At 46.7% G+C, this 27,664-nt stretch overlaps 1 protein-coding gene across 3 annotated transcripts in view; it reads left to right on the forward strand.

The window, feature by feature from the left end:
* The window catches only part of MTOR (mechanistic target of rapamycin kinase), a 135,428-nt gene that overhangs the window by 67,208 nt on the left and 40,556 nt on the right, over positions 1-27,664 (forward strand). For all 3 annotated transcript variants that reach the window (XM_029064521.2, XM_029064522.2, XM_039912075.1), the window contains 2 exons: positions 15,915-15,990; positions 20,888-21,027. In XM_029064521.2, coding sequence (XP_028920354.1) covers positions 15,915-15,990; positions 20,888-21,027 — 216 coding nt within the window. The remainder of the gene's footprint in view (positions 1-15,914; positions 15,991-20,887; positions 21,028-27,664) is intronic.

A 27,664-nucleotide genomic window follows, 5' to 3' on the forward strand; every position in this document is an offset into this window, starting at 1 on the left:
GAAAACGGGCACAATTCGTCACGTGTACATCAGGCAAAGTCAGAGCATAGATTAGGGCTCATGAGTTCGAATCCCAGCTCTGCCACTTGTCGGCTGTGTGACTGTGGGCAAGTCACTTAACTTCTCTGTGCCTCAGTTCCCTCATCTGTAAAATGGGGATTAAGACTGTGAGCCCCACGTGGGACAACCTGATTCCCCTGTGTCTACCCCAGCGCTTAGAACAGTGCTCGGCACCTAGTAAGCGCTTAACAAATACCAACATTATTATTATTATTAAAAGCTATGGTTTTCGACATCATTTTGGCTGTACAAAATAGGAAAGAGAAGCAGCATGGCTTAATGGATAGAGCGTAAGTCTGTGAGTCAGAAGAACCTGGGTTCTAATCCCGGCTCTGCCACTTGTCTACTGGGTGACCTTAGGCAACTCTCCTCACTTCTCTGTGCCTCATTTACCTCATCTGTAAAATGGGAGTTAAGACTCTGAGCCCTATGGGGTGGCTTGTTTCCACCCCAGCGTTTAGTACACTGCCTGGCACATAGTAAACGCTTATCAAATACCACAGTTACTATGCTAAAGTCAGTCGGTCCTATTTATTGAGCACATTCTGTTTGCAGAGCACTGTACTAAGTGCTTGGAAGAGTATTACTGAATTGGATTATTGTGTCAGCCTCCCCTCGGATCTCCCTTCCTCCCGTCTCTTCCCCACTCCAGTCTATTCTTCATTCTGCTGCCCGGATCATCTTCCTACAGAAACGCTCTGGGCATGTCACTCCACTCCTCAGAAACCTCCAGTGGTTGCCTATCAGCCTTTGCACGAAACAAAAACTCCTCACTCTAGGCTTCAAGGCTCCCCATCACCTCGCCCCCTCCTACCTCACCTACCTTCCGTCTTTCTACTTCCCAGCCCGTACACTCCGCTCCTCTGCCGCTCACCTTCTCAGGGTCCCCAGTTCACGCCTATCCTGCCGTCGACCCCTGGCCCACGTCCTCCCGCTGTCCCGGAACGCCCTCCCTCCTCACCTCTGCCAAACTAACTCTCTTCCCCTCTTCAAAGCCCTGCTGAGAGCTCACCTCCTCCAAGAGGCCTTCCCAGACTGAGCTCCCCCCCTTTTCCTCTGCTCCTCCTCCCCTCCCCCTCACTCTCTGCTCCTCCCCCCTCCCCTCAGCACTGTGCTCATTTGTATATATTATTTATTACCCTATTTATTTTCTTAATGAGGTGTACGTCCCCTTGATTCCATTTCTCTTGATGATGTTGTCTTGTTTTTGTTTTGTTCTGTTTTGCTTTGTCGTCTGTCTCCCCCGTTTAGACTGTGAGCCCGTCGTTGGGCCGGGATCGTCTCTATCTGTTGCCGAATTGTACGTTCCAAGTGCTTAGTTCAGTGCTGTGCACATAGTAAGCGCTCAATAAATGCTATTGAATGAATGAATGAGTACACTATACAGACACATTCCCTGCCCACAACAAGCTTACAGTCTGCAGGGAGAAACGGACAATATAAATGAATTACAGATCTAAATATAGGTATAGCAAATAGATAATAATTGATGGCTGTTTATGAGTGCTAAGGTGACTAAAGATATTGATGGCTAAGAAGGCAGGCTATAGGGAGTGCCATTTGGAGGAGGGGTCTTTTTGGGAGGGCTTGGAACATGGGGAGGTTGATTTGGCTGATTTGGTGGGCATTGAATGATGGGTCAGATGGTTGTCACAAGGGGGACGTTTAGGATAACTTGGGAGGAGTGAAGAGTTTAAGTTGAGATGTGGCAAGAGAAGAGAGCTAAGAGGGAAGATAGAGATGGCTAGTAGAGAGCATCGAGATCAGTGGATCGGAGTTTGGGTTTCAAAGGAGATTTTTGTTGTATCCTTTATCCCTGACATCAGAGCCCAAGGAAGCTGCAACAGCGTGGCAGACTTCAAGTGGCTTTCTTATTGTAGGGTTATTGTCAGTTTCTGATTGTCATCATCAGTGCCGTTGAAGGCTTACAGTGTGCAGAGCACTATCCTGAATGCTTGGAAGAGTGTAGTACAACAGAGTCGGTAGACACGAAAACTGCCCACAATGAGCTTATGGTGTAGAGCGAGGGTGGATAAGGGAAATAAGGGGAGTAGTCTGATCTGGGTCCTTTCAACTCTGTGACAGAAAGAGAAGGCACTGACCTCCACCCTCCCTCCCACCCTCCCATTGACAGAACTACCAATTCAACTCTCTTCCTTTGAAAAGTAGCTCCTCGGTGTCCATTCTTACCACCAAGAGCTTGGCCCCAAATAATCAGCCTCCAACAAGTTCCTTTTTCTTTGGAGAATGTGGAGTAGGGAGGCGTGGAAGAGCCCAATTCTTCCAGTGTAGGATTCCTTCAGTCTCCCAGAAGGAGCTACAGTTTCTCAGGAAATAGGTCAAATGGCAACAAATCTTGTGGCAGGGGCAGAATTTAGTATGTGGCCCTCTATCCCTAATCAAGGTGCTTAAAAAAGAAAAAAAATTACACGTGTTGGTCGTGAGTGGCCTCGTTTCTCTGTGAAGTTCAAGTATGCTTCAAACTACCATTGTTCTTTGCTGAGTGTTTAATACTTGGGCGCATGTGGATTGTGCTCTTTAAATGATCCCTTTTAACTGGGTTGTGTTTTGGTTTTAGTTTTGGGGGGGTTTGGGGTTTGGTTTTGTTTTGAAAACCCTCCAGTGTCTGCAAATTGTTCTTCCAATTAAGGATCTGATGTTGAGGAGGTGTCTGAGTGCAAGGAGGGGCATCTTCCTATCGAAAAGAATTTCCACTTGGAATTTTTATCCATTTTCCATCCATCTCCTCAAGTGCTGTGTGTGCTTCCCTACAGTCTTGTAATTAATGGGGCTGCCGGCACCAGAGATGAGCTGATTGCAGTGCAGTCCTTGGTGAGCTAAGAGATCCAGGTAGCCAGGGAAAGACTTGAGGAAGGACTGTCTGGAAGCAAGAGGTCGTCTCAAGTGACTTTTGATCCTAGGATTCCTTTTAGGCTTAGCATTCTTTAACCCTTGTCTTCACCCCTCCCCCACATACACACTGACATACAAGAACCAGAAATATTCAGCTGGGAAAGGAAAGCAGAATCCTCGACCTGGAAAACAACTTTGAGGAGTAATGTCCCCCTGCCCTCAGACTTAAGCCATCTCTCAGAGCAACATTTGGAGAACTAAGCTCTCAACACAGTCGGTTCTCCTCTCGCACGTGGTTTCACTAGGCCTTTTGGTTAGGGCATCATCAGGAAATTAGGAAACATACTTCTGATATCACGGGTCAGTCCGGATACCGCACGACCAGACGGCGGAAGAAATGGCCGTGGGCACGTGTGCGGAGTCGAATCAAGGCGCATGTGCTACGATGCGAGTTTTCCTTGCTACAGTGTTTGTCCGCGTTACAGGAGAATCGACCGTGGGAATCGCAGGTGGCACTGCTTAGGCAAGGTGTTTGGAAGGAAGGTTAAAGCTCGTTGAGTCACACCGTTTGGTTTTCCCTGCTACCCCACCAGAGTCAGCAGAGGGCTGAGTGCCGACTGTTTTATTCGGCTGGAAGTCGATCTGACCTTTATGCCTATTGGTCATGGGGCGATCCTTTCCAGAAAAGGTGAAAGGTTGGTCGTGACCCCTGAAGCATCCAACGAGGCAGCCTTGAGTAACAGCATCCCTTCCAGTCCATCTGTTTCCTGGAAGCTCTAATTCATAGCCTGAGGCTCCTCTCAGCGGTTGGACCCCAGAAGCCTTTCCTAGGCTGTTTGAAGCCTGAACTCCAAAGTGCCTGAATGTAAACTATCCTGGAAGACTGGAAAAGTGGCTGAGGAAGGAAATACCCCCGTGCCAGAAGATTATCTGTTCTCGAAAGCGTCCACAAGCCAGCACCAGCCTCTGCTTCCTGATTTCTAAAGAGGAAAAATGAAGTCCTTATTTTGAAAGCAGTTAGGCCAGGGAGACCAGCTGTGAAAATGTAGGATGAGGAAGAAGGATGTTATTTTTCTCCCCTAAGGGAATCAATCCCTTCTCAGCCCTTTCCCGAAGCCATGCGTTTGCCGAGACTACTGTGTATTTTACCCTGGTTCCACTAGGCCACTCTGCTTCTGGCGGCAGAGCAAGAGAACTGAAATTTCCCCATAAATAATAATAATGATGGTATTTGTTAAACGCTTACTATATGCCAAGCACTCTTCTAAGAGCTGGGGTAGATACAAGGTAATCAGGTTGTCCCACGTGGGGCTCAGTCTTCATCCCCATTTTACAGATGAGGTAACTGAGGCACAGAGAAGTTGTGACTTGCCCAAAGTCACACAGCTAATAAGTGGCAGAGCCAGGATTAGAACCCACGACCTCTGACTCCCAAGCCCGTTCTCTTTCCACTAAGCCATGCTGCCGTGTGTTTTCCTGCATTAGCCCAAAGATTTCTTTGGAGTCACCTGCTCCCAAGGTGGAGATCAAATGCATGCCTGTAAAACCCCAGAAAGGCTCTATAAATCCCAACCAGATCCCTGGCAGAAAGCCAGGCTGGGGAGCACTGCACAGTTGTGTGGTTTTTTTTGTGGTATTTGTTAAGCACTTATTGGGGTCAAGAGCTAGGGAAGATTCAAGATGATCAGGTCGGGCACGGTCCCCGTCACAGGGCTCACGGTCTAAGTAGGAAGGGGAACAGGTATTGAATCCCCATTTTACAGATAAGGGAACTGAGGCGCAGAGAAATTAAGTGACTTGCCCAAGGTCACACAGCAGGCAAGTAGCAGAGCTGGGATTAGAACCCTGGTCCTCTGACCACCAGGCACGTGCTCTTCGCACTAGACCAGGAGTTTCCCCAGTCCTTCCAGGCCACCTTGCTTCTGGGTGGACTGGGCAGCCGCCATCCCCGCTTAGACAGCCATCAGTGGAAAACAGCCCGGTAATTCTTCAAAAATGTGAGAGAACCTGAGCCGGATTGTGCCCGAGTAACCCATTAGGGGCAAAGGCAACAAGCCTCTCCGCCACCATCTGGAAGAGTTGGGAGCTGTGGTGCTTGGTCCCTGAACAAAACCTACATCCGAAATCCTAAACACGTGTCCCAAAGGTGCCGTCACCAGCCTGCTTGGATTGGAGAGCCCCGCTTTTAGGGCTGCTCTTTGGGTTCCAGGAAAAATCGCACCGGTCCATTCTCATTTCCCCCAACCCCCAGCCTCCATCCTCCTGCCCGGCCCTAACCGAAAGAGAGAGCATTTGATCTGGAGAGGCGGGAAGCTGTTCAGAGCCCCGTTTCTCTCCAGAAACACATTCCAGCCCTCTGTGCTCATTCTCCTTTCCTAGGCTGTCAGTTTGGGCTCCCTCTTCCCCTTGTCACTCACCAATAGCCTGTTTGGCTTGTAGAATGCTCAGTCATTCATTCATTCGATTCAGTCGTATTTCCTGAGCACTTACTGTGTGCGGAACACTGTACTAAGCGCTTGGAAAGTACAATTCAGCAACGGAGACGATCCCTCCCCAACGTCGGGCTCAGGCTAGAAGGTGGGAGACAGACAACAAAACGGTAAGCAGGCATCGATGGCATCAGTACAAATAGAATTACAGATATATGCACATCATTAATAAAATAGAATGATAAACATGTACGTATATTCACAAGTGCTGTGAGGCGGGAGGGGGGTAGAGCAGAGGGAGGGAGTCGGGGGTGGGGAGGGGAGGAGGAGCAGAGGAAAGGGGGGGCTTAGTCTGGGAAGGCCTCCTGGAGGAGGTGAGCTTTCAGTAAGGCTTTGATGGGGGGAAGTGTGCTAGTTTGGCGGATGTGAGGAGGGAAGGCATTCCAGGCCAGAGGTAGGACGTGGGCCAGGGGTCAAGGGCGGGACAGGCGAGAACGAGGCACGGTGAGGAGGTTAGCGGCAGAGGAGCGGAGTGTGCGGGCTGGGATGTAGGAGGGAGGTGAGGTAAGAAGGGACAAGGTGATGGACAGCTTTGAAGACAGTAGTAAGGAGTCTTTGCTGGGACTTGCGGTCCAGCCAAGTCTCCGAAAGCAACCAAAGCACGAGTAGTGGATTGTCCTTTAAGGTATGGCACCCCGAAAGACCCTCACTGTTTACCTTATAGAAGGGGTACTTGAAGCTGTGGAGTCTCGAGGGAGTAAGTGATGATTGAGAATTTGAAGTGGACTCAGAACTAAAGCCCTCAGGGACACCCACAGTTAGAGAACGGGAGGTGGAGGAAGAGCCAGTGAGAAACTGAGAAAGATTGGCCAGAGGAATAAGAAGAGAACCAGAAGGAGGACTCTTAGAAAATCCTAGGTTAGATAGGGTTTCCAGGAGAAGGAAGTGGTCCACAGTGTGGAAGGCGTCTGAGTGGTCGAGAGAGATTCTGACGGAATGAAGTTCATTAGATGTGGCAAAAAGCAAGTGCCTGGTGACTTGGAGAGAGCAGTTGTAGTGGAGTGACAGGGGCCTAACCTGACTGTAGGTGGTCAAGTTGGAGGAGAGGAAGTAGAGGCAGTTTGAATTCAAGCCATTCAAGGAGTTGGGCAGGAATAGGAGGAGGGAAATGGGACAAGAGCTGACTGGTGCCGACGATTCCAGAGAGGGGTTTGGTTTTGTTTCCTTAAGATAGGGGATACATGGCTGCGTTTGAAGGCAGAGGGGAGGAAGTCATCAGAGATTGAGTCGTTGAAGCTGGCAGTCGGGGCGGGAAGGAGTGTGGATGCACGCACACAGGAGCAGAGGAAGCATTCTGTGGAGATGATCCAGGTCATTCATTCACTCGTATTTATTGAGTGCATACTGTGTGCAGAGCACCGTACTTGGAAAGCACAATTCAGCAACAGAGGGAGACAATCCCTGCCCACAGCAGGCTCACAGTCTGGAAGTGGGGAGACAGACATCAAAACAAGTAGACAGGCATCAATAGCATCAATATAAATAAAATTATATGTATATATATATACACATCAAACCTAGTCACCTAACATTTAATAATAATAATGTTGATATTTGTTAAGCGCTTACTATGTGCAGAGCACTGTTCTAAGCCCTGGGGTAGATACGGGGAAATCAGGTCGTCCCACGTGAGGCTCACAGTTAATCCCCCTTTTACAGATGAGGTAACTGAGGCACAGAGAAGTCACATGACTTGCCCACAGTCACACCGCTGACAAGTGGCAGAGCCGGGAGTCGAACTCATGACCTCTGACTCCAAAGCCCAGGCTCTTTTCCACTGAGCCACGCTGCTTCTCTACCTCAGTTTCCTATCTGCGAAGTGGGGATAAGTGATTCTGTCTCACTGCCTTGTGAATTCCAAGTAGATCTTGTAGAGTTTGAAAGGAGTAGTCAGGTCTCCAGATCTTCTAGACTTGAGCACTTCCCTAACTTCATCCAGATACGGTTGAGTGAGGTCTGCCCTTCAGCAAGACTGACTAACATCCAGTTCTTTTCACACTCAAGAGTGAAGGAAACCAGGGTTTTAGCAGGAGATTTTGAGAAAAAGAGACAAGAGGAAAGAAGTCTGACACTTGCGTGTGCTTTTATGTTGGTTCAGGTAATCTGTCAGCCTCTCTTTCTTTTTCCTGACAGCACATTCCCGCCAGTCTAATCTCTGTCGAGCCTAGAACGCTTCATTTGACTTGGGGTAGAAAAGCAAAAGGAAAAAAAAAATAAAGGCAGCATCAGCAAAGTAGTAGGGCTCATTGTGGTCGAATAAAAGATAATGGCCAATTTGTCAGGTCGTGTTGACAAGAAAGATAAAGTTGGAAGTAATTAACTGGCTGGCGGCTGGGAGTGATGCCCCTGCCAATAGCTCCCTAAATCAGCCAGAGCCTAGGAAATGTGAGGGCCATTGATCATTTTTATGACACAGCGCTGACAGGCTCTCCCTTGGAAATCAGGCCAGCACAAATTGTGTTCTTCGACACCCGTGGGCCGTGCAGCCACCGGGTGCCGTGAACAGGACGCAGTTGCCCCGACCGCTTCTTGATCACAGCCACGAGGCACAGAAGTTGGGTGTGGGAAGCCTCGGGCTGCCTGCCTCACCTATGGGTCAGAGGAAGCCTTCATCCTTGCCAGTCAATCAATGTCAATCGTATTTATGAAGCATCTACTGTGTGCAGAGCACCCTATTAATAGCATTTGGGAGATGACGGTACAACAGAGTTGGTAGCCACGTTCCCTGCCCACAGTGAGTTTACCGTCTAGAGAGGGAGCGCTTAGAACAGTGCTCGGCACATAGTAAGCGCTTAACAAATACCAACATTAACATTAATAAATAAATTATGGAGCTGTGCGTAAGGGGTGAGGATAGGGTGAATAAAAGGCAGTTCATGCTGCATGGAGGATGGATTCCTTTTAAACTTCTAAGGGATGGCACTGTGATTCAGAAAAGTAGGGAGAATTCTAAATCTGAAAGCTGATTGGCAACCCCCAGTAACATTGTCAACTAACTGTCGCTAATGTGCTATGAACCGTCCGTACCTTGAGGGAATTAGATTTCCTTTCTCTTCCCACCTGGGAGATGGGAATCCATTCTGATTTGCCTAAAACCAGCTGACTTTTGAAAGGGGTGTCTTGCCCCTCATCTTTCAATTAAATCACCAACTCTCTTTCCCAACCAAGGAAATTTGAGGTGAAGAGACTGCCCTCCAGTTCATAGCAACTATGAAGAAGTGAAATGATTTCTTTTCTAGAGTTAATAATTTCTATGTGCTTAGCACTGGGGAAGATATATCATCAGATCGGACACAGTCCCTGTCCCACATGATTCTTTCAGTCTGAGGGGGAGAGAGAGCAGGTATCTTATCCCTATTTTTACATTTGAAACAAGTCAGTGAACTTATGGCCCAAGCAGAGAATAAGATGACAAGATCTACTGTGTCTTAGCAGAAACGGCTTCCAGGGTCTCCCTTGATTAGCTTAATCTTTGCCTCCGCTATAATCAAAAGTTCCCATTTTTGTCTCAGAGACTCCCCAGTTTTAAAACACTCCAGAAAAAGATAGGGTCCTCTGTTGCTCCCTTTGCCTGAATCAGTCGATTGTGATTATTAAGCACCTGCTGTGTGCAAAGTACTGTGCGAACTGCTCGGGAAACTACAATAGCGGTGGAAGATCCTGGGAAGCAGTTAAATCCACAGAGCCCAGCCAGTTGGCTCCTATTTTTGTGTGGGGGTATCAACTCCTTTGGGTCTCAGCTCAGACATGGATCTCAGGTAATACAGAAGAACGGAGGGAAGAGGGCGAGTTCGCGTTGTGAAGTTCCCATTTGCTCGAAGCATTCTCTAGGAACTAGCAGTCAGAGTCGCGTTTGCCCCCAGCTCGACGGGTTTAAGAATTCATCAGCTAGTTCATCTGACCGTCCCCTACCATCTGGATCGCACTTGCTCCCAGTTTGGTGCCAGGGGAATTCAGAGAATTCTCATTTGGCAGATGAGTTGCAGATTTTCATCTGCACTGTCGATAGAAGCGCCGAGAGTTTGGGTCAAATATATATTGTCCTCATAAAAGTCCAAGAGAGGTTCCAGGAAACGCCAAGCATTCTCCCAGATGTGAGTGTAACAAATTCATCTTGCCAGTGTTGAAGGAGGAGGCAGGAGGGATTGGGAGCTTTGGGTAAAGCAGAGTTTCATCCCTTTGCTTTCAAAAAGTCTGAAGGTCACCGAGAAAACCGAGGGCACCCTGTGCAAGGCTTTTTGAAAAGCCAAAGAGCCACAGAAAGAAAATGACCAGTGGAAATCATTACTCTCGGATTTAACGTAATCCCAGAAATCCCCTACCTGACAGTTTAGTAATCCCTTTTCCCCGAAAATCGTTTCTTGGTTGTCCGGTTAACTAGCACACTTGAGTTCAAGATGTCCCTTGGGGACTTTAGGCGTCGGAAGTCAAAAGTCTTGTGTTGTTTCCAGTTGGGAGAGAGTCACTGAACCTAGAGAGGTAGCTCAGCCTTCTCTTTGTAAAATGGAGCAACACGGTAAGTGCTAAGAGATCTTCAAAAGCAGCGTGGCTTAGTGGAAGAACCCGGGCTTGGGAGTCAGAGGATGTGGGTTCTAATCCCATCTCCACCACCTGTAGTCTGCTGCGTGACCTTGGGCAAGTTCCTTAACTTCTCTGTGCCTCAGTTACCTCATCTATAAAATGGGGTTTAAAAGTGTGACACCCCCCCCCCACACATGGGATAACCTGATTACCGTGTATCTACCCCAAAGCTTATAACAGTGCTTGGCACATAGTAAGCACTTAACAAATGCCATAATGATTACTGTTATTGTTATTATTAATAATAAACTTGGGTATAAATCTGAGCTCTAGGAGCACCATTCCATTCCACAATCAGTTGTATTTATTGAGCGCTTACTGTGGGCAGAGCACGGTACTAAGCCCTTCAGAGAGCATTCATTCATTCAGTCGTATTTATTGAGCGCTTACTCTGTGCAGAACACTGTACTAACCGCTTGGGAGAGCATTCATTCAAACATATTTATTGTGCTCTTAATGTGTGCAGAGCACTGCACTAAGCGCTTAGGAAGTACAATTCAGCAACAGAGGCAATCCCTACCCAACAACGGGCTCACAGTCTAGGAGGGGGGAGACAGACAACAAAACAAAACAAGTAGACAGGTTCAATATAAATAAGTAGAATTATAGATACATGCACATCATTAATAAAATAATTATAGTAACAGCAATTTTGGAGAAGGAGAGGATTCCAGCTGCCAGAGTTAAGTTGTTAGGACACCTCATTAAGAAAGGTTTACAGCACCTCTTTCCTATTATCTGAATCTTTTCCTGCAGTGCTGGGCGGACATTCTCGGCTGAATGTAGCAGAATAAATTTAGAAGTGTCAACTGTTGGAATGTAGCTCCGCGTCGGGAGGCCGAAGTCGGATGGTCAAAGCACGTTGTACCTGGGGTGTAGAGCTGGTGGCCAGTAAATAAGTGGTAGAAATATTCTCCCAGCTTTGATGTCTGCTCTCCAGCTCTCTTGAAATTTATTCAGCTTCTACTGGCTTTGTCACCTACCCTTGTAATGGAAGTTTGGGAACTCTGCTTTCTTGTTTTCTTGTAGAATGAAGCCCTGAAAACACAGTTGGGCAAGAAACTTTTTGAATGGTGTTTGTTAAGCAGTTACTATATACCGGCACTGTTATGGGTGCCGGGGTAGGTACAGCGTGATCGGGTTGTTGTTGTTGTTAATGGTATTTATTAGACACAATCCATGTCTCACCAGTGCGCCTCTTAAGAGCTCCATCTCTCTCTTGTAAACTTCACTTCTTAGAGCTAGCCAATCTGTTCCTGCCTGGAAAGCTGCCTTTGATCCACACTGGCTGCTAACCTAAGATGTCCTTGGATGGACAACTGGCTTCTTGTCTCACCCTAGAATGTGTAGTAGACAAGAGAAGGTGGACTTCTTTTTGGAAAATGAGTCTGCCTTGTTTCTGAAGCCAAAGGAAACCTTGGAGCTCCTTTCTTTGTCTGTCTCCCTTGACTTATCTTTCTGACCGTGACCCACTCATTGGTGTCAACCTGGTTTGTGTTGGGAAACACTCTTCGCCTGCTGGGACTTGTTTCGAGCTACTTGCCATTTATAAGCCCTCCGGCGTTAATAGACAAAGACGGGAGGTTCGTGCGGGGACGTGGGTGTTGTAAAAAAAAAAAATCTCTGTTTTCCCATAAAATGAAAGTTTCTTGCACAGAAGGCGCTTGAGCGAAGGAGATTTTTTTCCTCGAGCCAAGCTATCAGCTTCTCCCCTTTACCTCGTAAATCACAGCTTGGCAGGAAGCTGGCCTGGTTCAAAGGATTGCCGTGTGTTAGCCAGAAAGGCAGAAGCTAGGGTTCATTGGGAGTTGGGGACCTCTGAGTTTCTGAGAATTCAGGGAGCGAGATGGACTCTCTCCAATCAATCGATCGATCGGTGATATTTATTGAGCACTTACTGTGTACTAAGCACTTAGATGGGTACAGTACAACCAAGTTGGTAAACGTGTTTCCTGTCCACACTGAGCTTACAGTCTAGAGGGGACTTGAACTGTGACTAGCAGAACTATACGCTGATTCAAGCCCATCAGACGACTTTTGTTTAATCCTGGATTCTTACAGTTTGGCCATACCAGTGTATATATCATCAGTCAGTCGGGTTAGTGGAAAGAACACGAACCTGTGAATCAGAGGATGTGGATTCTAATCCCGGCGCTGCCACACGTCTGCTGTTTGACCTTGCGCAAGTCACTTCACTTCTCTGTGCCTCAGTTACCTCATCTGTAAAATGGGGATTAAGACATGAGCTCTATGTGGGATAAGGGGCCGTGTCCAACCTGATTATCTTGTTTCTACCCCAGCGCTTAGAACAGTGCTTTGGCATATAGTAAGCGCTTAACAAATAGAACAATTATTATTATTATCATCAATCATCAATGGTATGTATTGAGCGCTTTCTGTGTGCAAAGCACTGTATTAATCGCTTAGTACGGCAGCTCCACAGCCATCTTGTCAGCCAGAGCAGAGCTTCTCAGCCGTATCATTGTCTCAGTATCAAGAGCCAAAACAGAAGCCTTAAGGAATAAATCTGTTGCTTCTAGAAATGGGTGAGAAACAGTAGATCATAAGCTAGAAAACGGAGATGCAGTGATGGTTATTTTGGAGGAAATAAGAGGGTTAAGTCTTGATCTTCGCTTGTAGGAAAAAGATCAGGTAATTGAAGCAGCTCCTTAGGTAATCCTTCTGGGTTCCTTTAGGTTAGTACAGTGCTTTGCACACAGATGGTGTTTAATAAATATCATTGATGATGATGAAGTCACCTTCCTTGAAGTCAGAGACTTTGTTGCAGTCGATATTTTCTGCAGTGTTATAGTGCTGAGCACTTACCAAAAGCTTATTAAGAAACATCCAAGAGCAACTTGAAAGCCCCAAAGAGTGCCTGTCCCTGTTAATGTTGGTGATTCTGGTTCTGTTGAAATTTGTCAGGGCCTCCGTTGCCTACACTTAGCATTCTCGAATGATCTGAAATGGGTAGCCAACTCACAGAGGAAAGTGCCAGAGAGGAATGGTTGAGGAGAAAGAGTCCTGGAGGAAATTAAATCAAAGAAAAGAAATAATCACACAGTTGCCATGGTTCTGCTTAAGACAGTATGGCCTAGTAGAAAGAGCACAGACCTGGGAGTCAGAGGACATGAGTTCTCATCCTGACTCTACCACATGTCTGCTGTATGACCTTGGGCAAGTCATTTCTCTGGGCCTCAGGTACCTCAGCTGCCAAATGGGAATTAAGACTGTGAGCCTCATATGGGTCATGGACTGTGTCCAACCTGATTACGTATCTACCCCAGCTCTTAAAACCATTCTTGACACTTAGTAAACACTTAACAAATACCATTTTTCATTCATTCATTCATTCAATAGTATTTATTGAGTGCTCACTATGTGCAGAGCACTGTACTAAGCGCTTGGAATGTACAAATCGGTAACAGATAAGAGACAGTCCCTGCCCTTTGATGGGCTTGCAGTCTAATCGGGGGAGACAGACAAGAATAATGGCAATAAATAAAAAGAAAAGACTTTTTTGATTCTCTCTGAAATGAAAAATATATACATATATATACTGGGTGTGTGTAATTCCCTTTTAATCCTTCCTCTACCCCCATTCAAATGGTAGTTTGGGAAAAACTAGAGGTCAAGAAGCAAGGCTGTCTTAGGTAGCCTCTTTCAACTTGGACCCAGTCATTTGCCACAGATGCACCTTATGTCGATTAACCAGTCCCCATAATCATGTTCCTTGCTTGTTAGGTACCTGTGGTGGGGTTTACGGTGGGATGGAAAGGTGGTCCCAGGTGCACGTGTAGCCAGGGATCAGGGTAGCCATTCTGAGTATTACGGCAGCAGTCACTGCCTTTCTCCAGTTGCCATGAGTCCTACGCCCCTCATCCTTCATGCTGCCCATTAAGGGAGAAACAGCGTCTTTAGAGGGTCCCTCCAATTCCACTTCCCCAGGTACCCTAGGGCGGAGAGTGGTGACTGAGTGAGCAAGAGGTGAGGGCGTTTTAGTGGGGGGAAATTTGAGGTAAGCAAGGTTGGTTAGTTTTGCCTTCTTAAGTGATCACTCTACATAGAGGCTTCAAGGGGACTATCTCTCCCATGACCTCCACATATGATTCCTGACCCAGTTGAGTATTTTGCACCCAGATTGCTCAGTAGTTAGCTGTCTGACACCGCCCGTGGTCATCCTTCACATTTGTTCCAGAAGAAAGAATTGCACAGATGAGAAGACTCTTTTGTCACAAGTTCAATCTTGTGACAGGAGCATGGAATGAACACAGATCTGGGAGCCTGGATCTAATTTGGTGTCTGACACAAATTTCTCTGGCTCAGGCAAATCATCACCTCAGTTTTCTCATCTGTGCAGTGATCATTATCCAGCAGTGTCATTCTATCAACTCTGTTAGGATCAGGGCACCCTAAATGGAGTCACTTGCCTGATTTTCCTCTTTTTTGCCTCATTATAAAAATCCTCAAAAGAGCCCCCTGGTACCTGGAGCTGTTCCATGGGACTATATTTTGGTTCCAGCTGGAACACAGATGTCCAAGAGAAACAGAGCCCTGAAAAAAAGGAAGTCCTTTCAGACTTAATCTAGTTTTCGAGCTCAGTTTGGGTAAATTATCTTACCAGGGGCTCCCCCAAAATGAACTGGGCCTGACCAAAATTTTCTTTGAAATGGAAAGTGTTTCTCAAGTCCGCAGCCGGTTTGCTTTCCAAGCCGGTTTTGGCTACTAACACGGGTGCCCGCTGCCTCAGGGTGGTCGGGGGGTAGCTCCCACACCTTTTGGAGCAGGCCTCCCAGCCTTGCTCATCTCCGGTCTCAGACGAGATTTGAGACTTTCCAGATGGGGCTGAAGACTCCCAATGGTGGTGGTCTTTGGATGCTTATTATTTGAATTGGAGAAGCAGCATAGCCTAGTGGATAGAGCGTGGGCCTGGGAGTCAGAAGGACCTGGCCTCTAATTCCAGCTCTGCCGCTTGTCTGCTGCGTCACCTTGGGCAAATCACTTCTCAGTTACCTCATCTGTCAAATGGGGATTAAGACTGTGAGCCCCATGTGGGACAGGGACTGTGTCCAACCCCATTTTCTTGTATCCACCCCAGCGCTTATTTCAGTGCCTGGCTCGTGGTAAGCACTTAGCAAGTACCATTAAAAAAAAAAAAAAAGAGAGGTTGGCACCTGTGTTTAGGAGTAACCCATGATAGAAGGCAGCCCTGGTGGGCAAGCGCCTGAATTTGAAAGAGGTAAAAGAGCAAGGAAAACCCCAGAGGTCACTGAAGCTCCCACTCAGCAATGTGGTTTGGCCTCCCATCCCAAAAATCCATCATCATTTTCAGTCTGCCGCAACGCAGAGAAACTCAGAGTGAAGTAGTGCCGTTTCACGCAGTTTATAATGCCTGTGTCCCTATCGTGTCATTACACGGTTTATTCATTCCTCTTCGGTCTCAGTTGCTTTGATTCCTGGAAACGAGCGATAGATTGCGTTAACAGCACCTCTGAAGTCAGGGTAGTTACAGGAGAGGGGATTGTTTATGGGTCTGAGATCTTTTCCTCTCAGTGGAAACTGTGGATCATGGGTGTGTAATTTGTAAAACTCTGGACACTGGCTTGGGCACTTGAGAGGCTTGTATCTGTGTGTTGGGGACGTGGGGGGAGTTCAAAGAAGCAGAGGGTAAAGTGTTGTAAATCCGCTTGGCATTGGCAAGTGCTAACCCATTTTTTCACTGCTCATCAGTCTGTCAGTTGGGTACAATTAAAATCCTCCTCCCAAATCAGATCACCAAAATGGAGCTTTCCTGGCAGAGGATTAGAGTTCAGATTCTCTCTGATCGTCTACTGGAAACAACTCCCAAATCACTCGTGTCATTTCTGTCCACGGTGTCCCCCCAGTGCCTGCCCTTACTGAATAAAACGACTTTCTCTTCTGTTTCCTCAGTATTAATAATAAACTACAACAACCGGAGGCAGCCGCTGGTGTGCTGGAATATGCTATGAAGCACTTTGGAGAGCTGGTGAGTCCTTTTCCCGCTTGGAGAAGCAGCCGCATCTGGAGACTAGACTCAGAAACTGGTAGACTCTCTAGGTTCATTCCCGGACCTTACTTTCTGGGTGACCTTTGGCAAGTCACCCTCTCTGGGCCTCGAACTCCCTCCCTTTAAAATGGGAATGACAATTTCAGGCTCCATTCTATCTCACAGTCTATTAATAGTAGTAATAATGTTGGTATTTAAGTGCTTACTATGTGCCAAGCACTGTTCTAAGCACTGGGGTAGATACAAGGTAATCAGGTTGTCCCACTTGGGGCTCACAGTCTTCATCCCCATCTTACGGATGAGGTAACTGAGGCACAGAGAAATTGACTTGCCCAAGGTCACACAGCTGACAAGTGGCAGAGCCAGGATTAGAACCCACGACCTCTGACTCCCAAACCCTTGCTCTTTCCACTAAGTCGTGCTGTTTCTTATTGACGGTAAATGAGAGATTGTGAAGAATGATGAACTCACTGCAAATGAAGAATTATTTTATTCTTAAAGATTCCTCCCCATGCTCCAGATATTTTTCCAGTTTCAGATGTTGCCATTTCTTTGTGGGGGCCCATTGCAAGAAATCACTGTAGCATCACTTCAAGCACTGAAGCAGTCAACTGCGGTTAGTTCCCCGCCCTATAGACTGTAAGCCCGTTGTGGGCAGGGATTGTCTGTCTTTATTGCTGTACTGTACTTTCGAAGCAGTGTTCTGCGCACGATAAGCGATCGATAAATACGACTGAACGAATGAATGCAGTCAAGCACTTAGTACAGTGCCTGGCACATAGTAAATGCTTAAAAAATACCTTAAAAAAAAAACTGGACAATTAGCTCTTTTGGAGTTAGGGAGACTCTGAGGGCAACAGAGGCTAACTTCAAAGGGAAGTTACTGTGGAAGGAGGAGAGTGGCCCCATGGAAAGAGCACGGGCCTGGGAGTCAGAGGACCTGGCTTCTAATCCTGGCTCGGCCACTTGTCTCCTATGACCTTGGGCAAGTCACTTAACTTCTCGTGCCTCAGTTCCCTCATCCGCAGAATGGAGATTCAATACCTGTTCTCCCTCCTACTTAACCTTCTAACCCTGTGTTGGACCTGCTTCTCTTGTATCTCCCCTAGCACTTAGTACAATGCTTGACACATGATAAGCGCTTAACGATTACCACAGTTATCATTATTATTCTCAGGATTAGTCAGGAGTCTGTTCCCAGCCAGAGCAGTCCCCGAGTTTGAACATGCACTTAAATCAGTTACCTGGCTGCTGCGGTAGAAGATGCAGAAAACACCAGACAGAGCTTGGATTGGGGGCACGTAAACCTGCCCTGAGCAGACCTCGACGGTCACGAGCTCTGTCTGGAACTTTTCGGGAGGAGACTTCAGAGTTTATCATCTGTAACGCTTCTCCACGTGACATCAGGCTGCAAAGGACTCTCGCTTGCATCTTTAGGAAAGCCCTTTCGTGGGGAGGGGAGTGTGTTCTACAGCAAGACATCTGGTGTACAGTTGGTATGCCAGATGAAGCCTGTAGATATAGTTTGCATACATCCTAGTGACACTGAAGAGTAACTGTGGGGGGGGGGGGGAATGAAAGAACGCACATTCAGCCAAGTCTCAGGATTCCAGAGGTGGCATTTTTTAAGAAAAAATTAATAAATGATATTTGGTAAGCCCAACTATGTGCCAGACACTCTACTTAGCACTGGAGTAGATTGAACCTAATCAGGTTGGACACAGTCCATGTCCCATGTGGGCCTTGCTGTCTTAATCCCCACTTTAAAGATGAGAAACTCAGGTACAGAGAAGTGAAGTGACTTGCCCAACATCACAGAACAGACAAGCACTTCTAAATTCATTCCTCATAGGCCGTGGTTTTTATTGTAAAGTTAAAACAGTTGAGGCCTATCAAGTTCACCAAGAGCTCATCGCTATTTTTTCTTGGCATAACTCGTGTTTCCTCAGCATGAATTCTGCAACTGACTTGGCGATTCTTTTAGGATGATTCAAGGCTTAGAACGAAGGTTTCTACAGACTGCTGCAGCACCCAGCATCTCCCCTAATCCTGATCTCTAGCTCCGTCCTCTCTGCTAATCCCATGTCCAGCCCAAGTCACCATGAAGAGCAGCGTGGCCTAGTGGAAAGAGCACGTGCCTGGGAGTCAGAGGGCCTGGGTTCTAACTCCGGCTCTGCCACTTGCCGCTGAGTGATCTTGGGCAAGTCGCTTCACTTCTCTGGGCTTTCTGCCTTTTCTGAAAAATGGGAGTTAAATTTCTATTCTTCCCATTACTTAGACTGTCAACCCTGTGTGGGACCTGATTATCTTGTGTTTACCAGTGCTTAGTACAGTGCTTTGTGTAGTAAGCACTTAACAAATGCCATTATTATTAGCATTAGTATCATCATCATCCTGATTATCTTGTCTCTACCCCAGAGCTTAGAACAGTGCTTTACTCATAGAAAGTGTTTAACAAATATAATGGTAATAACCATGTATAAATGTATTCAAAAAGACATTCAACTCTTTCAAGTACAAAGGATAACTATACTCAGAGATACAGAGATGTGCATAATCTGGTCAAGAGTCCCCTCTTCGTATTTAACCTGAGATAGGAATCAGTCCTGCTTTGAGGGAAACAATGCCAGTTTTATCATTTAAGTGTTCCAAATTGGCTTTTTCCTTGCAGCCCTTCTTCCCTTCTGTGTCCTGGCAGAGCGTAGAGGAGAGCCCAGGGAATGAATTGGAGTGCCTGTCACCCCTCAGTTGGCCAATGCTTTTTTTAGCTACAGTTCCATTACATTGGAGGGAATTGGCAGCCAGAGATAGATTGGGTTCAGTCGAAACTGATCCAGACTCAAGCTGATATTAATAGTCCGGAAGTAATGATAATAGTGTTTGTTTAGTGCTAAGCTCCGGGGTAGATAAAGGATAAAAAGATGGGATTCGGTCCTTGTCCCGCATACGTGCGTAAATACACACACGCCTTAGAGTCTAAGAGGGAGGGAGAAAAGCTAGTTTATTCACATTTTAAAGATGAGGAAACTGAGGCATACAGCACTCAAGTGACTTGCTCAAGAGCACACAGAACTGGAAATAGAGCCTGCATCTCCTGACTCCCTTTCCTCTTTTTCTGATGTCCTCTTTTTCTCTGTGCCGAGCACTGTACTAAGCGCAGTGCTCTGCATAGGAAGCACTCAGTAAATGCTCCAAAGTGATTGATTGAGCTTTCCACTAGACCATTCTGCTGCTGATGGTCTGGAATGGAAAAGACCTCAACAGAGACTTACTTGATGTGGAGATGGTGCAACCAGAGAGAGCTTCTTTAGCCTGAACTCCTTCTTTGAAAAGCCTGCAAGGCCCCAGTTGCATCATCCAGATTCTGACTAGAATATCTTTTTTTAAAAAAAATTATTATTTTTTGTTATTACTTTTTTAATAAACCTTGGGAGAGCAGCTACCTATGGACTGCAGCAGGCTGGCGGGCTACTGAGTTTGGAAAGCACGGGACCCAAAATAAAGACTCATGGGATCCGAGGAAGGCAGAGAGGGCACTCAAAAAGTGCCTCTTCATAAACTGAGGTTGTGCCTCTGGGGAGGCAGCCAAGGTCTGGACATGAGGCCTCACTCCTGGGGAGGGCCCCGAGCGTTAGCATGGCACTGACTAGCCAGAGCTCAGGCGGCTGAAACGGAATCCATCCCCAGGGCCCTGCCACCATCTGGGCTGCCCAGGGTACAGTGGGAGAAAACATCAGTGAAGTATCCAGGCCCGGAGGGTGGGGGGGGGGGGGACCTCCGAATTAGATTTATATTTCCTCAAAATTCCCATTTTCTCCAGGAGGAAGCCAGGAAATCAGGGGGCTTGAGTGAGTGACTAAGCACAGGAGTAGAAATTCTAGGTGTCTGATGCTTTTCCTAGTCTGCAGTGTGATAAGCCGCGGTCTGTCCCCCGGGATTAGAGGTGAGGCCGTAACATCAGGAAAATAGCTGATATTCTGGCAATCTGGCAAAGTTTAGCTCCCTGCCATGGTCATGACCTTGACTTCATCACGAGAACATCTAGTTAGGAGGTTCTTCCTTCCCCCAGATAACAACCTATCCTGAACTCTGGTGTGACAGTTCATGGGGAAGATAAATATTGCCCCACAATGAAATAGGCAGTGTTTCTGACCTTGCTCAGGGATGCTGTATTCTGTTTCTGCAACAAATCAATAACTTCTGGGTTTCTGGAGTCTGTTCCCATGGCAGCAAAGTACTCAGATTTATTGGACACCTACTGAGTGCAGTGTATTGAACTAAGAGCTTGGGAAGTACAACGGAATCATCAAACCTGGTTCCTGCCCACGGGTAGCTAAAACTCTTCGGAGGGGAGGCAGACATAGAAATACTCCTGAGCAAGGAATCCAAATAAATCAAGTAGAACTTTCAGCCAACAGGACGAACGTACGCCCAAGTGCTGAGGATGCGCACAAACAAATACATAAATGCAAGAGGTGACTGGAGGGTTGATGAGCTTCAGCTTTCTGGTAACTAGTCTCTCCCAAGTGCTCAGCACCTAGTAAACACTCAATAAATACCATGGATCTATTGATAGGGAAGCTCTGTCGGAGGTGGTGAAATTTTAGGAAGGCTTCGAACCGGGGGCGGGCTGAGATCTGGAGAGAACAGTGTGAGCAGGTGGGGCATGTCAGTAAATCAGGTAGCGAGAGCCGGTGGCGAGCTGGGAAGCCAGAGGACAGGGAGATCTGTTTCAAGAAGTCAGTCGGGCAGGGAAGGTGCCTGTGGGCTTTTATGAAACACAGTAGGGAGCAGAGGATCCAGAGTCACCCCTCAGATCAAGAGCAATCACTCTGCCTGGCACAACCAGGGATGACTGGCCCTTCTTTACCTGCAGGAGATCCAGGCTACCTGGTATGAGAAGCTGCATGAGTGGGAAGATGCCTTGGTAGCCTACGATAAGAAAATGGATACCAACAAAGATGACCCCGAGCTGATGCTGGGCCGAATGCGCTGTCTTGAGGCCTTGGGAGAATGGTAAGCTTCGTCAGGATGATAATGAAAGTGAAATGAACTCGTTTTCTCCTGCCCGAGCCCTGTTTCCAGCTCTGAAACGACCCTTCTGCCTCAACGCGCCTGTCTTTTCGAGGAACCATTGTCAGCTTTTTCTGTCAGCTTTTTCCCTTCTGGTTTCTACTGAAAGTCCCTTGAGGACAGAGATCATGTTTATCAACTTTATGGTATTATCTTCTCCCAAGCACTTAGTACAGTGCTCTGCACATGGTAAGCTCTCAGTGAATACCATTGAATGATTGATTGGATTGATTGTCAATTTCTGGGCCACAAGGCAGCAGGAAACCCTGGATGAGGTGGTGGAGAGCGAAAGCCAAACATTCCTCTTATCTGAACCATTTGGCTTGCTAACTTTTCCTTGTCCTTCCTCTGCAGCTATGTTAATTTTGGCCCTGTGAATGTAATTTAGCTTTTAAAACCAGCTTCTTTGTGCCTCAGTTACCTCGTCTATAAAATGGGGATTAAGACTGTGAATCCCATGTGGAGTGTGTCCAACCTGATTAGCTTATATCTGTCCCAGCACTCACTACAGTGCCTGGCACATAGTAAGCACTTAACAAATATCATTAAAAAAGAGAAAGAAATGAGCTAGTCTGGACCCTTCCCTAGAGCAGGTTGAGGAGGGAAGTCATGGCAGCTTCCAGGAATCCTTTAGGACAATAGTTCTTAAACTATTTAATCTGCAGCAGTACAGATGTCTCTGTATTTACCTTTGGAGGTGGAAAGAGGGGAAGGCCCGCCAATCCCTAAAATCCTCTTCTCCTTCTCCTAGTAGTAATAGGGGAAGTAATAGTAATAATAATAATAATAATGTTGGTATTTGTTAAGCGCTTACTATGTGCCGAGCACTGTTCTAAGCGCTGGGGTAGACATAGGGGAATCAGGTTGTCCCACGTGGGGCTCACAGTCTTAATCCCCATTTTACAGATGAGGGAACTGAGGCCCAGAGAAGTTAAGTGACTCGCCCACAGTCACACAGCCGACAAGTGGCAGAGCTGGGATTCGAACTCATACTGGTGTGCTGAACTGCTACAGTGCTTGGAAATATAGAATAGCAGTGACACATTCCTTGCCAAAAGGTGCTTAACCCTAAGGGAAGAAACAATCGTAAAAATAATTATAATTAGAGCGGTCAAAATAAACTGAGAGGAGGGTGGTTTTTTGTTTGTTTTTTGTTTTTTTTTAATGGCATTTGTTAAGCGTTTCCTGTGTCAAACACTTTAAGTAGGTACATCTCAATTAGGTCAGTTGGCTAAAGGGGTGCTGTAGCTCAATGTGCTGGGGTGTTTACTGGGGGTGGTTGTTGGAGGAGGTGGGATTTGAGGTGGTGTTTTAGGGGAGTACTGGGAGAAAAGAGGAGATAGCTGTGCTGGGGGCCCAATACAGAGCTCTGCACACAAGCACTCAATCAGTGCCACTGATTGATTGGGGCCAGCCAGTAGAGAACCTTGGAGCAGATTGTGAGGAATTATGCGGGGATGTGAGGAGGTACGGGGAGCCAGCCGAGACTTCTGAGGCGAGAAGAGATCAATGCAACCACAGCGTGGCTCAGTGGAAAGAGCCTGGGCTTGGGAGTCAGAGGTCTTGGGTTCGAATCCCAGCTCTGCCGCTTGTCAGCTGTGTGACTTTGGGCAAGTCACTTCACTTCTCTGTGCCTCAGTGACCTCATCTGTAAAATGGGGATGAAAACTGTGAGCCCCACGTGGGACAACCTGATCACCTTGTATCCCGCCAGCGCTTAGAACAGTGCTTTACACATAGTAAGCGCTTAACAAATACCACCATTATATCAAATACCCCTATCACTAAAGTCCCGCACTCAGCATTGAGATAGACTCAGGTGTTAGCCCTCTGTGTGAAAAAGCCTTTAAATGTCTGTTTTAAACAGTTAAGTGTGTATTGACTATTTCTGTTTGGGGCATAGCTGGCTGTACCATAAATGTAACTTTTTTGTTTGGCATTTTCTGTGTTGATCGTTTGGCACGCTGAACGAGTGCCTTTGGAATCGAAGCCCTCGGTGAGCCTAGGAGTCCGAGTTTCCCAGGAGACTAAGTGCAAGAGACTGGCCCTTCCCAGTGGAGCAGACAGCTTGCCTGCAGCCAGAACAAATCCAGACATGTCCCAGCCTTCCCTACTAAGCTTCTCATGTCACCAGCCCTCTGGACTGATGGTTTCTGACATGCCCCATGTCTTGAAAGAACAGATTCATTCATTCAGTCGTATTTACTGAGTGCTTACTGTGTGCAGAGCACTGTACTAAGCCCTTGGAAAGTATAATTTGGCAACAAATAATAATGTTGGTATCTCTTAAGCGCTTACTATGTGCAGAGCACTGTTCTAAGCGCTGGGGTAGATACAGGGTAACCAGGTTGTCCCACATGAGGCTCACAGACTTAATCTCCATTTTACAGTTGAGGTAACTGAGGCACAGAGAAGTCAGGTGACTTGCCCACAGTCACACAGCTGACAAGTGGCCAGAGTCGGGATTCGAACCCATTATCTCTGACTCCCAAGCCCGTGCTCTTTCCACTGAGCCACGCGGCTTCTCTAGAGACAATCCCTACCCAGCAACGGGCTCGCAGTCTAGAAGCGGGGGAGCCAGACAACGAAACAAAACAAGTAGACAGGCATCAAGAGCATCAATATAAATAAATAGAATTATTTACAGTAGATTCCTCAAATCTGAGATCATCTGGGGACCCAGCAGCTTAGGCCAACATCGATTCTCAGCGACTGGCTCTATCTGTTGCCGATTTGTACATTCCAAGCACTTAGTACAGTGCTCTGCACATAGTAAGCGCTCAGTAAATGCTATTAAATGAATGAATGATTCTCCTGGGCAGCTTTTCCTCATAACTGTCCTGGGTGCTCAGAACAAGAAGAGGGAACTCTCCCACATCCAGCTGTCGGCAAAGGCGGCCTCCTTACACCCAGCCCGTCTCCCTTAGAACTGGTGAGACGTCATTCCAGCAAAAGGAAAACTTTGCTTGGGTTTGCTCTGACGAAAAGACTTTTCCGTTTTCCTTTTAAGTCAAGTCAGAACGCAGTTCCTCCTTGGGTTTTCTAAAGTACCGTTCCGTTTCCTTTGACCAGTCTGTGGAGAAAGCCTCTGCCCTCTCCCCCGCCCCCAACCACCACCACCGCCACCTGCACAACTCTAGCTAAAATTGGAAGGCCCCAGTCGACAATTCAAGTTAAACCACTTCCTGAAGAAAATATTTCTCTTCCCGAGGGAATGTCTTGTAATATCCAAAGAGCTTTTACCGTGGAACTTGACTCCCTGAAGAAATAATCAGCAGTATTTCTTGAGTGCCTCTTGTATCCAGAGCTCTGTACTGAGCCCTTAGGATTCATTCATTCATTCAATAGTATTTTTTGAGCGCTTACTATGTGCAGAGCACTGTACTAAGCGCTTGGGATGAACAAGTCGGCAACAGAGAGAGACAGTCCCTGCCATTTGACGGACTTACAGTCTAATCGGGGGAGATGGACAGACAAGAACAATGGCAATAAATAGAGTCGAGGGGAAGAACATCTCGTAAAAACAATGGCAACTAAATAGAATCAAGGCTATGTACAATTCATTAACAAAATAAATAGGGTAATGGAAATATAGAAAGGACAGTAGAATTAATAGACATGATCTGTGCTTTTAAGGAACTTACAGTCTTGTAGGGGGAAACAGATACTAAATTAAATTACTGATCGGAAGAAGACGGAAAAGGGGATATATACATATCCCCTGTAAGCAGCATGGCTCAGTGGAAAGATCCCAGGCTTAGAAGTCAGAGATCATGGGTTCTAATCCCAGCTCTGCCACCTGTCAGCTGTGTGACTATGGGCAAGTCACTTGACTTCTCGCTGCCTCAGTCACCTCATCTGTAAAGTGGGGATTAAGACTGTGAGCCCCACATGGGTCAACCTGCTTACCGTATATCTCCCCCAGTGCTTAGAACAGTGCTCGGCACATAGTAAGCACTTAACAAATACAATTATCATTATCATTATTGTTATTTTACACATGAGTTTGTTCTTATTAATAGTAAAAGCTGTGACATTATGCTCTTACTAGGTGGCAAGCACTGTACCCAGTGATCCGCTGCTCATTTGTATATATTTTTATTACCCTATTTATTTTGTTAATGAGATGTACACCCCCTTGATTCTATTTATTGCTGTTGTTTTTGTCTGTCTCCCCCGATTAGACTGTAAGCCCGTCAATGGGCAGGGATTGTCTCTATCTGCTGCCAAATTGTACATTCCAAGCGCTTAGTACAGTGCTCTGCACATAGCGCTCAATAAATACTATTGAATGAATGAGCGAATGATAGTCAAAATAATGCAGTCGGACACAGTCCCTGTCCCACAGGGGACTTACAGTTCTAAATTGAAAGGAGAACACATATTGAATCCCCATTCTATAGAAGAGGAAACTAAGGTATAGACAAATGAAGTAACTTGCCCAAGGTCACCCAGCAGGCGGGTTGCAGAGCCAGGGTTAAAACTCAAGTCCTCAGAGATCCAGTCCCATGGTCTTTCCCCAGCCATGCTACTTCTCAAATAATAGAGTATGTAAAATATATACCAAAGTGCTACAAGAAGTCATTTGTACTTCAGTGGCGCAGAATTGCCCAACAGGCAGTAGTGAGGATATAAACCAGGGGAGATTCAGAATTAGTCAGGGAAGGCCTAAGAACCAGCCCTTAGCCCTGATGCCGGGGTCTTTAAGCCTTGGGAGAGACAGAAAGATTGTGTGCTGAACAGTGGGGACAAGAAAGGGCTAGCCAGACCCTACCCGTCATCAGAAGAATTTCTGCTTTGAAAAAATAGGGTATTAGAATCAGGCCACCTGCTTCTAGGGTTATCTAGGCCTATCTCCTGTCTCCTGACACTCTGAAAGCTTGCTAGGCAAAGGGGTTTTTTTTTCCTGTTCTTAAAGATAGCCCAAGTGGCAGAGGCCGGAACAAGGACAGTTCATCCTTCTGTGTTTCCAGAACTTGTCCATGGGCCATTCAAAATGCCTCAAGAAACCCAACGACTGTTGTGGAAGCTCATCTTTAGCCACAGATATATTCTTTTGACTTGAGCTTAATCCTCAAGGATGTGGGAAACTGGCACCAATTCTTTCACGGCCCAGTGGCCATAACTTTTTTGACTAGGTTTAGCACTACCCTGGTGTTTGTGACCTGGATTTTCTGTTGATTTCATATCAGAGCGCTTTGAAAGTTGGTATCTGCCACACTGTGGATCAGGGCAGTAACAGATGGAGTGGGTTGCTAGGGCATATTGGCCATTTGCCTCATGAACTAACTGGGTCCGGGAGCATCTAGGTTCCCAGTTCGCTCATCCGAGAAGATGGATCCTTCTTACTCACTGGGGTGTTTTTTATTTCCTTTTTGTGGGTCAGCCTTCTGTTTAGTTGCCCTTGCCTGATCTATGAGGAATCCATCTGTTCCCAGGCCTAGCTGATCCCAGGCCCTTGTTGAATGGGAATACTAAATAATACCATGTTTTTTGTAGAGCGCTTTTATTGTTCCTAAGCATTTTCACAGCAGTTACCTCATTTTATCGTCACAACATCCCTGGGAGGTATGATCACCATTTCCTAGATGAGGAAATGGAGGCCCGGAGAGTTTGTTAGTGGCCAGCCCAAGGTCACCCAGCAAGCCAGGGCCAGAGCTGGTACTAGAATCAGAGTATCCCGACTTCCAGGTCCAGGCTCTTTCCACAAGGCCGTGATTGGGCATTCCTGGGTCACTTTGGGGTGACAGGCTGCTCTAGGCATGTAAGATTTCTGAGCCAAGGAATTCTGGGCTGGAAGTCTACCTCAAGAAGCAACGTGGCTTAGTGGATAGAGCATGGCCCTGGAAGTCAGAAGGACCTGGCTTGTAATCCCGGCTCTTCCACGTGTCCGCTGTGTGACTTTGGGCATGTCACTTCACTTCTCTGGGCCTCGGTTACCTCATCTAGTAAGCGCTTAACAAGTACCGTAATTATTAAGAAACCCAAGGACAAGATTTCTGATCAGCTGGTCACCGTGGTCGACAGAGGCTCCCTGGAGTCCTCGCCCCTACAGTTGGTGAAAAATTCCATAGGAGAGTCTTGAAGATTTCCTTGAATACAAACACACCGTCTTGACTACAGGCTGGCTTTATTTTTACTCGATGTAAACAAAATGGAAGAGAAGTGAATGGGATTTTCCCAAATCTATTGCATGTGCCCAAGAAGTAGTTGTATAGTACACTTCTCTTTCCTTCGAAAGTTCTTCCCATTGGACCCTGCCTATCAGATTACCATCAGGGAAAGCAGCATGGCCTAGTGCAAAGAGCATAGGCTAGGGAATCAGAGGACCTGGGTTCTAATTCCGCATCCACCACATGTCTGCTGTGTGACCTTAGGGAAGTCACTTCATTTCTCTGAGCCTCAGTTCCCTCATCTGTAAAATGGGGATGGAGACTGTGAGTCCCATTTGGGAAAGGGACTATGTCCAACCTGATTACCTTGTATCTACTCCCAGCGCTTAGAATAGTACTTGTCACATAGATACCTCTTAACAAATGCCACTATTATCATTATTATTTAACCCTGGGATTTTGGTTCC

Source organism: Ornithorhynchus anatinus, chromosome 5 (assembly GCF_004115215.2).
Source record: "Ornithorhynchus anatinus isolate Pmale09 chromosome 5, mOrnAna1.pri.v4, whole genome shotgun sequence".
NCBI classification, from domain to species: Eukaryota; Metazoa; Chordata; class Mammalia; order Monotremata; family Ornithorhynchidae; genus Ornithorhynchus; species Ornithorhynchus anatinus.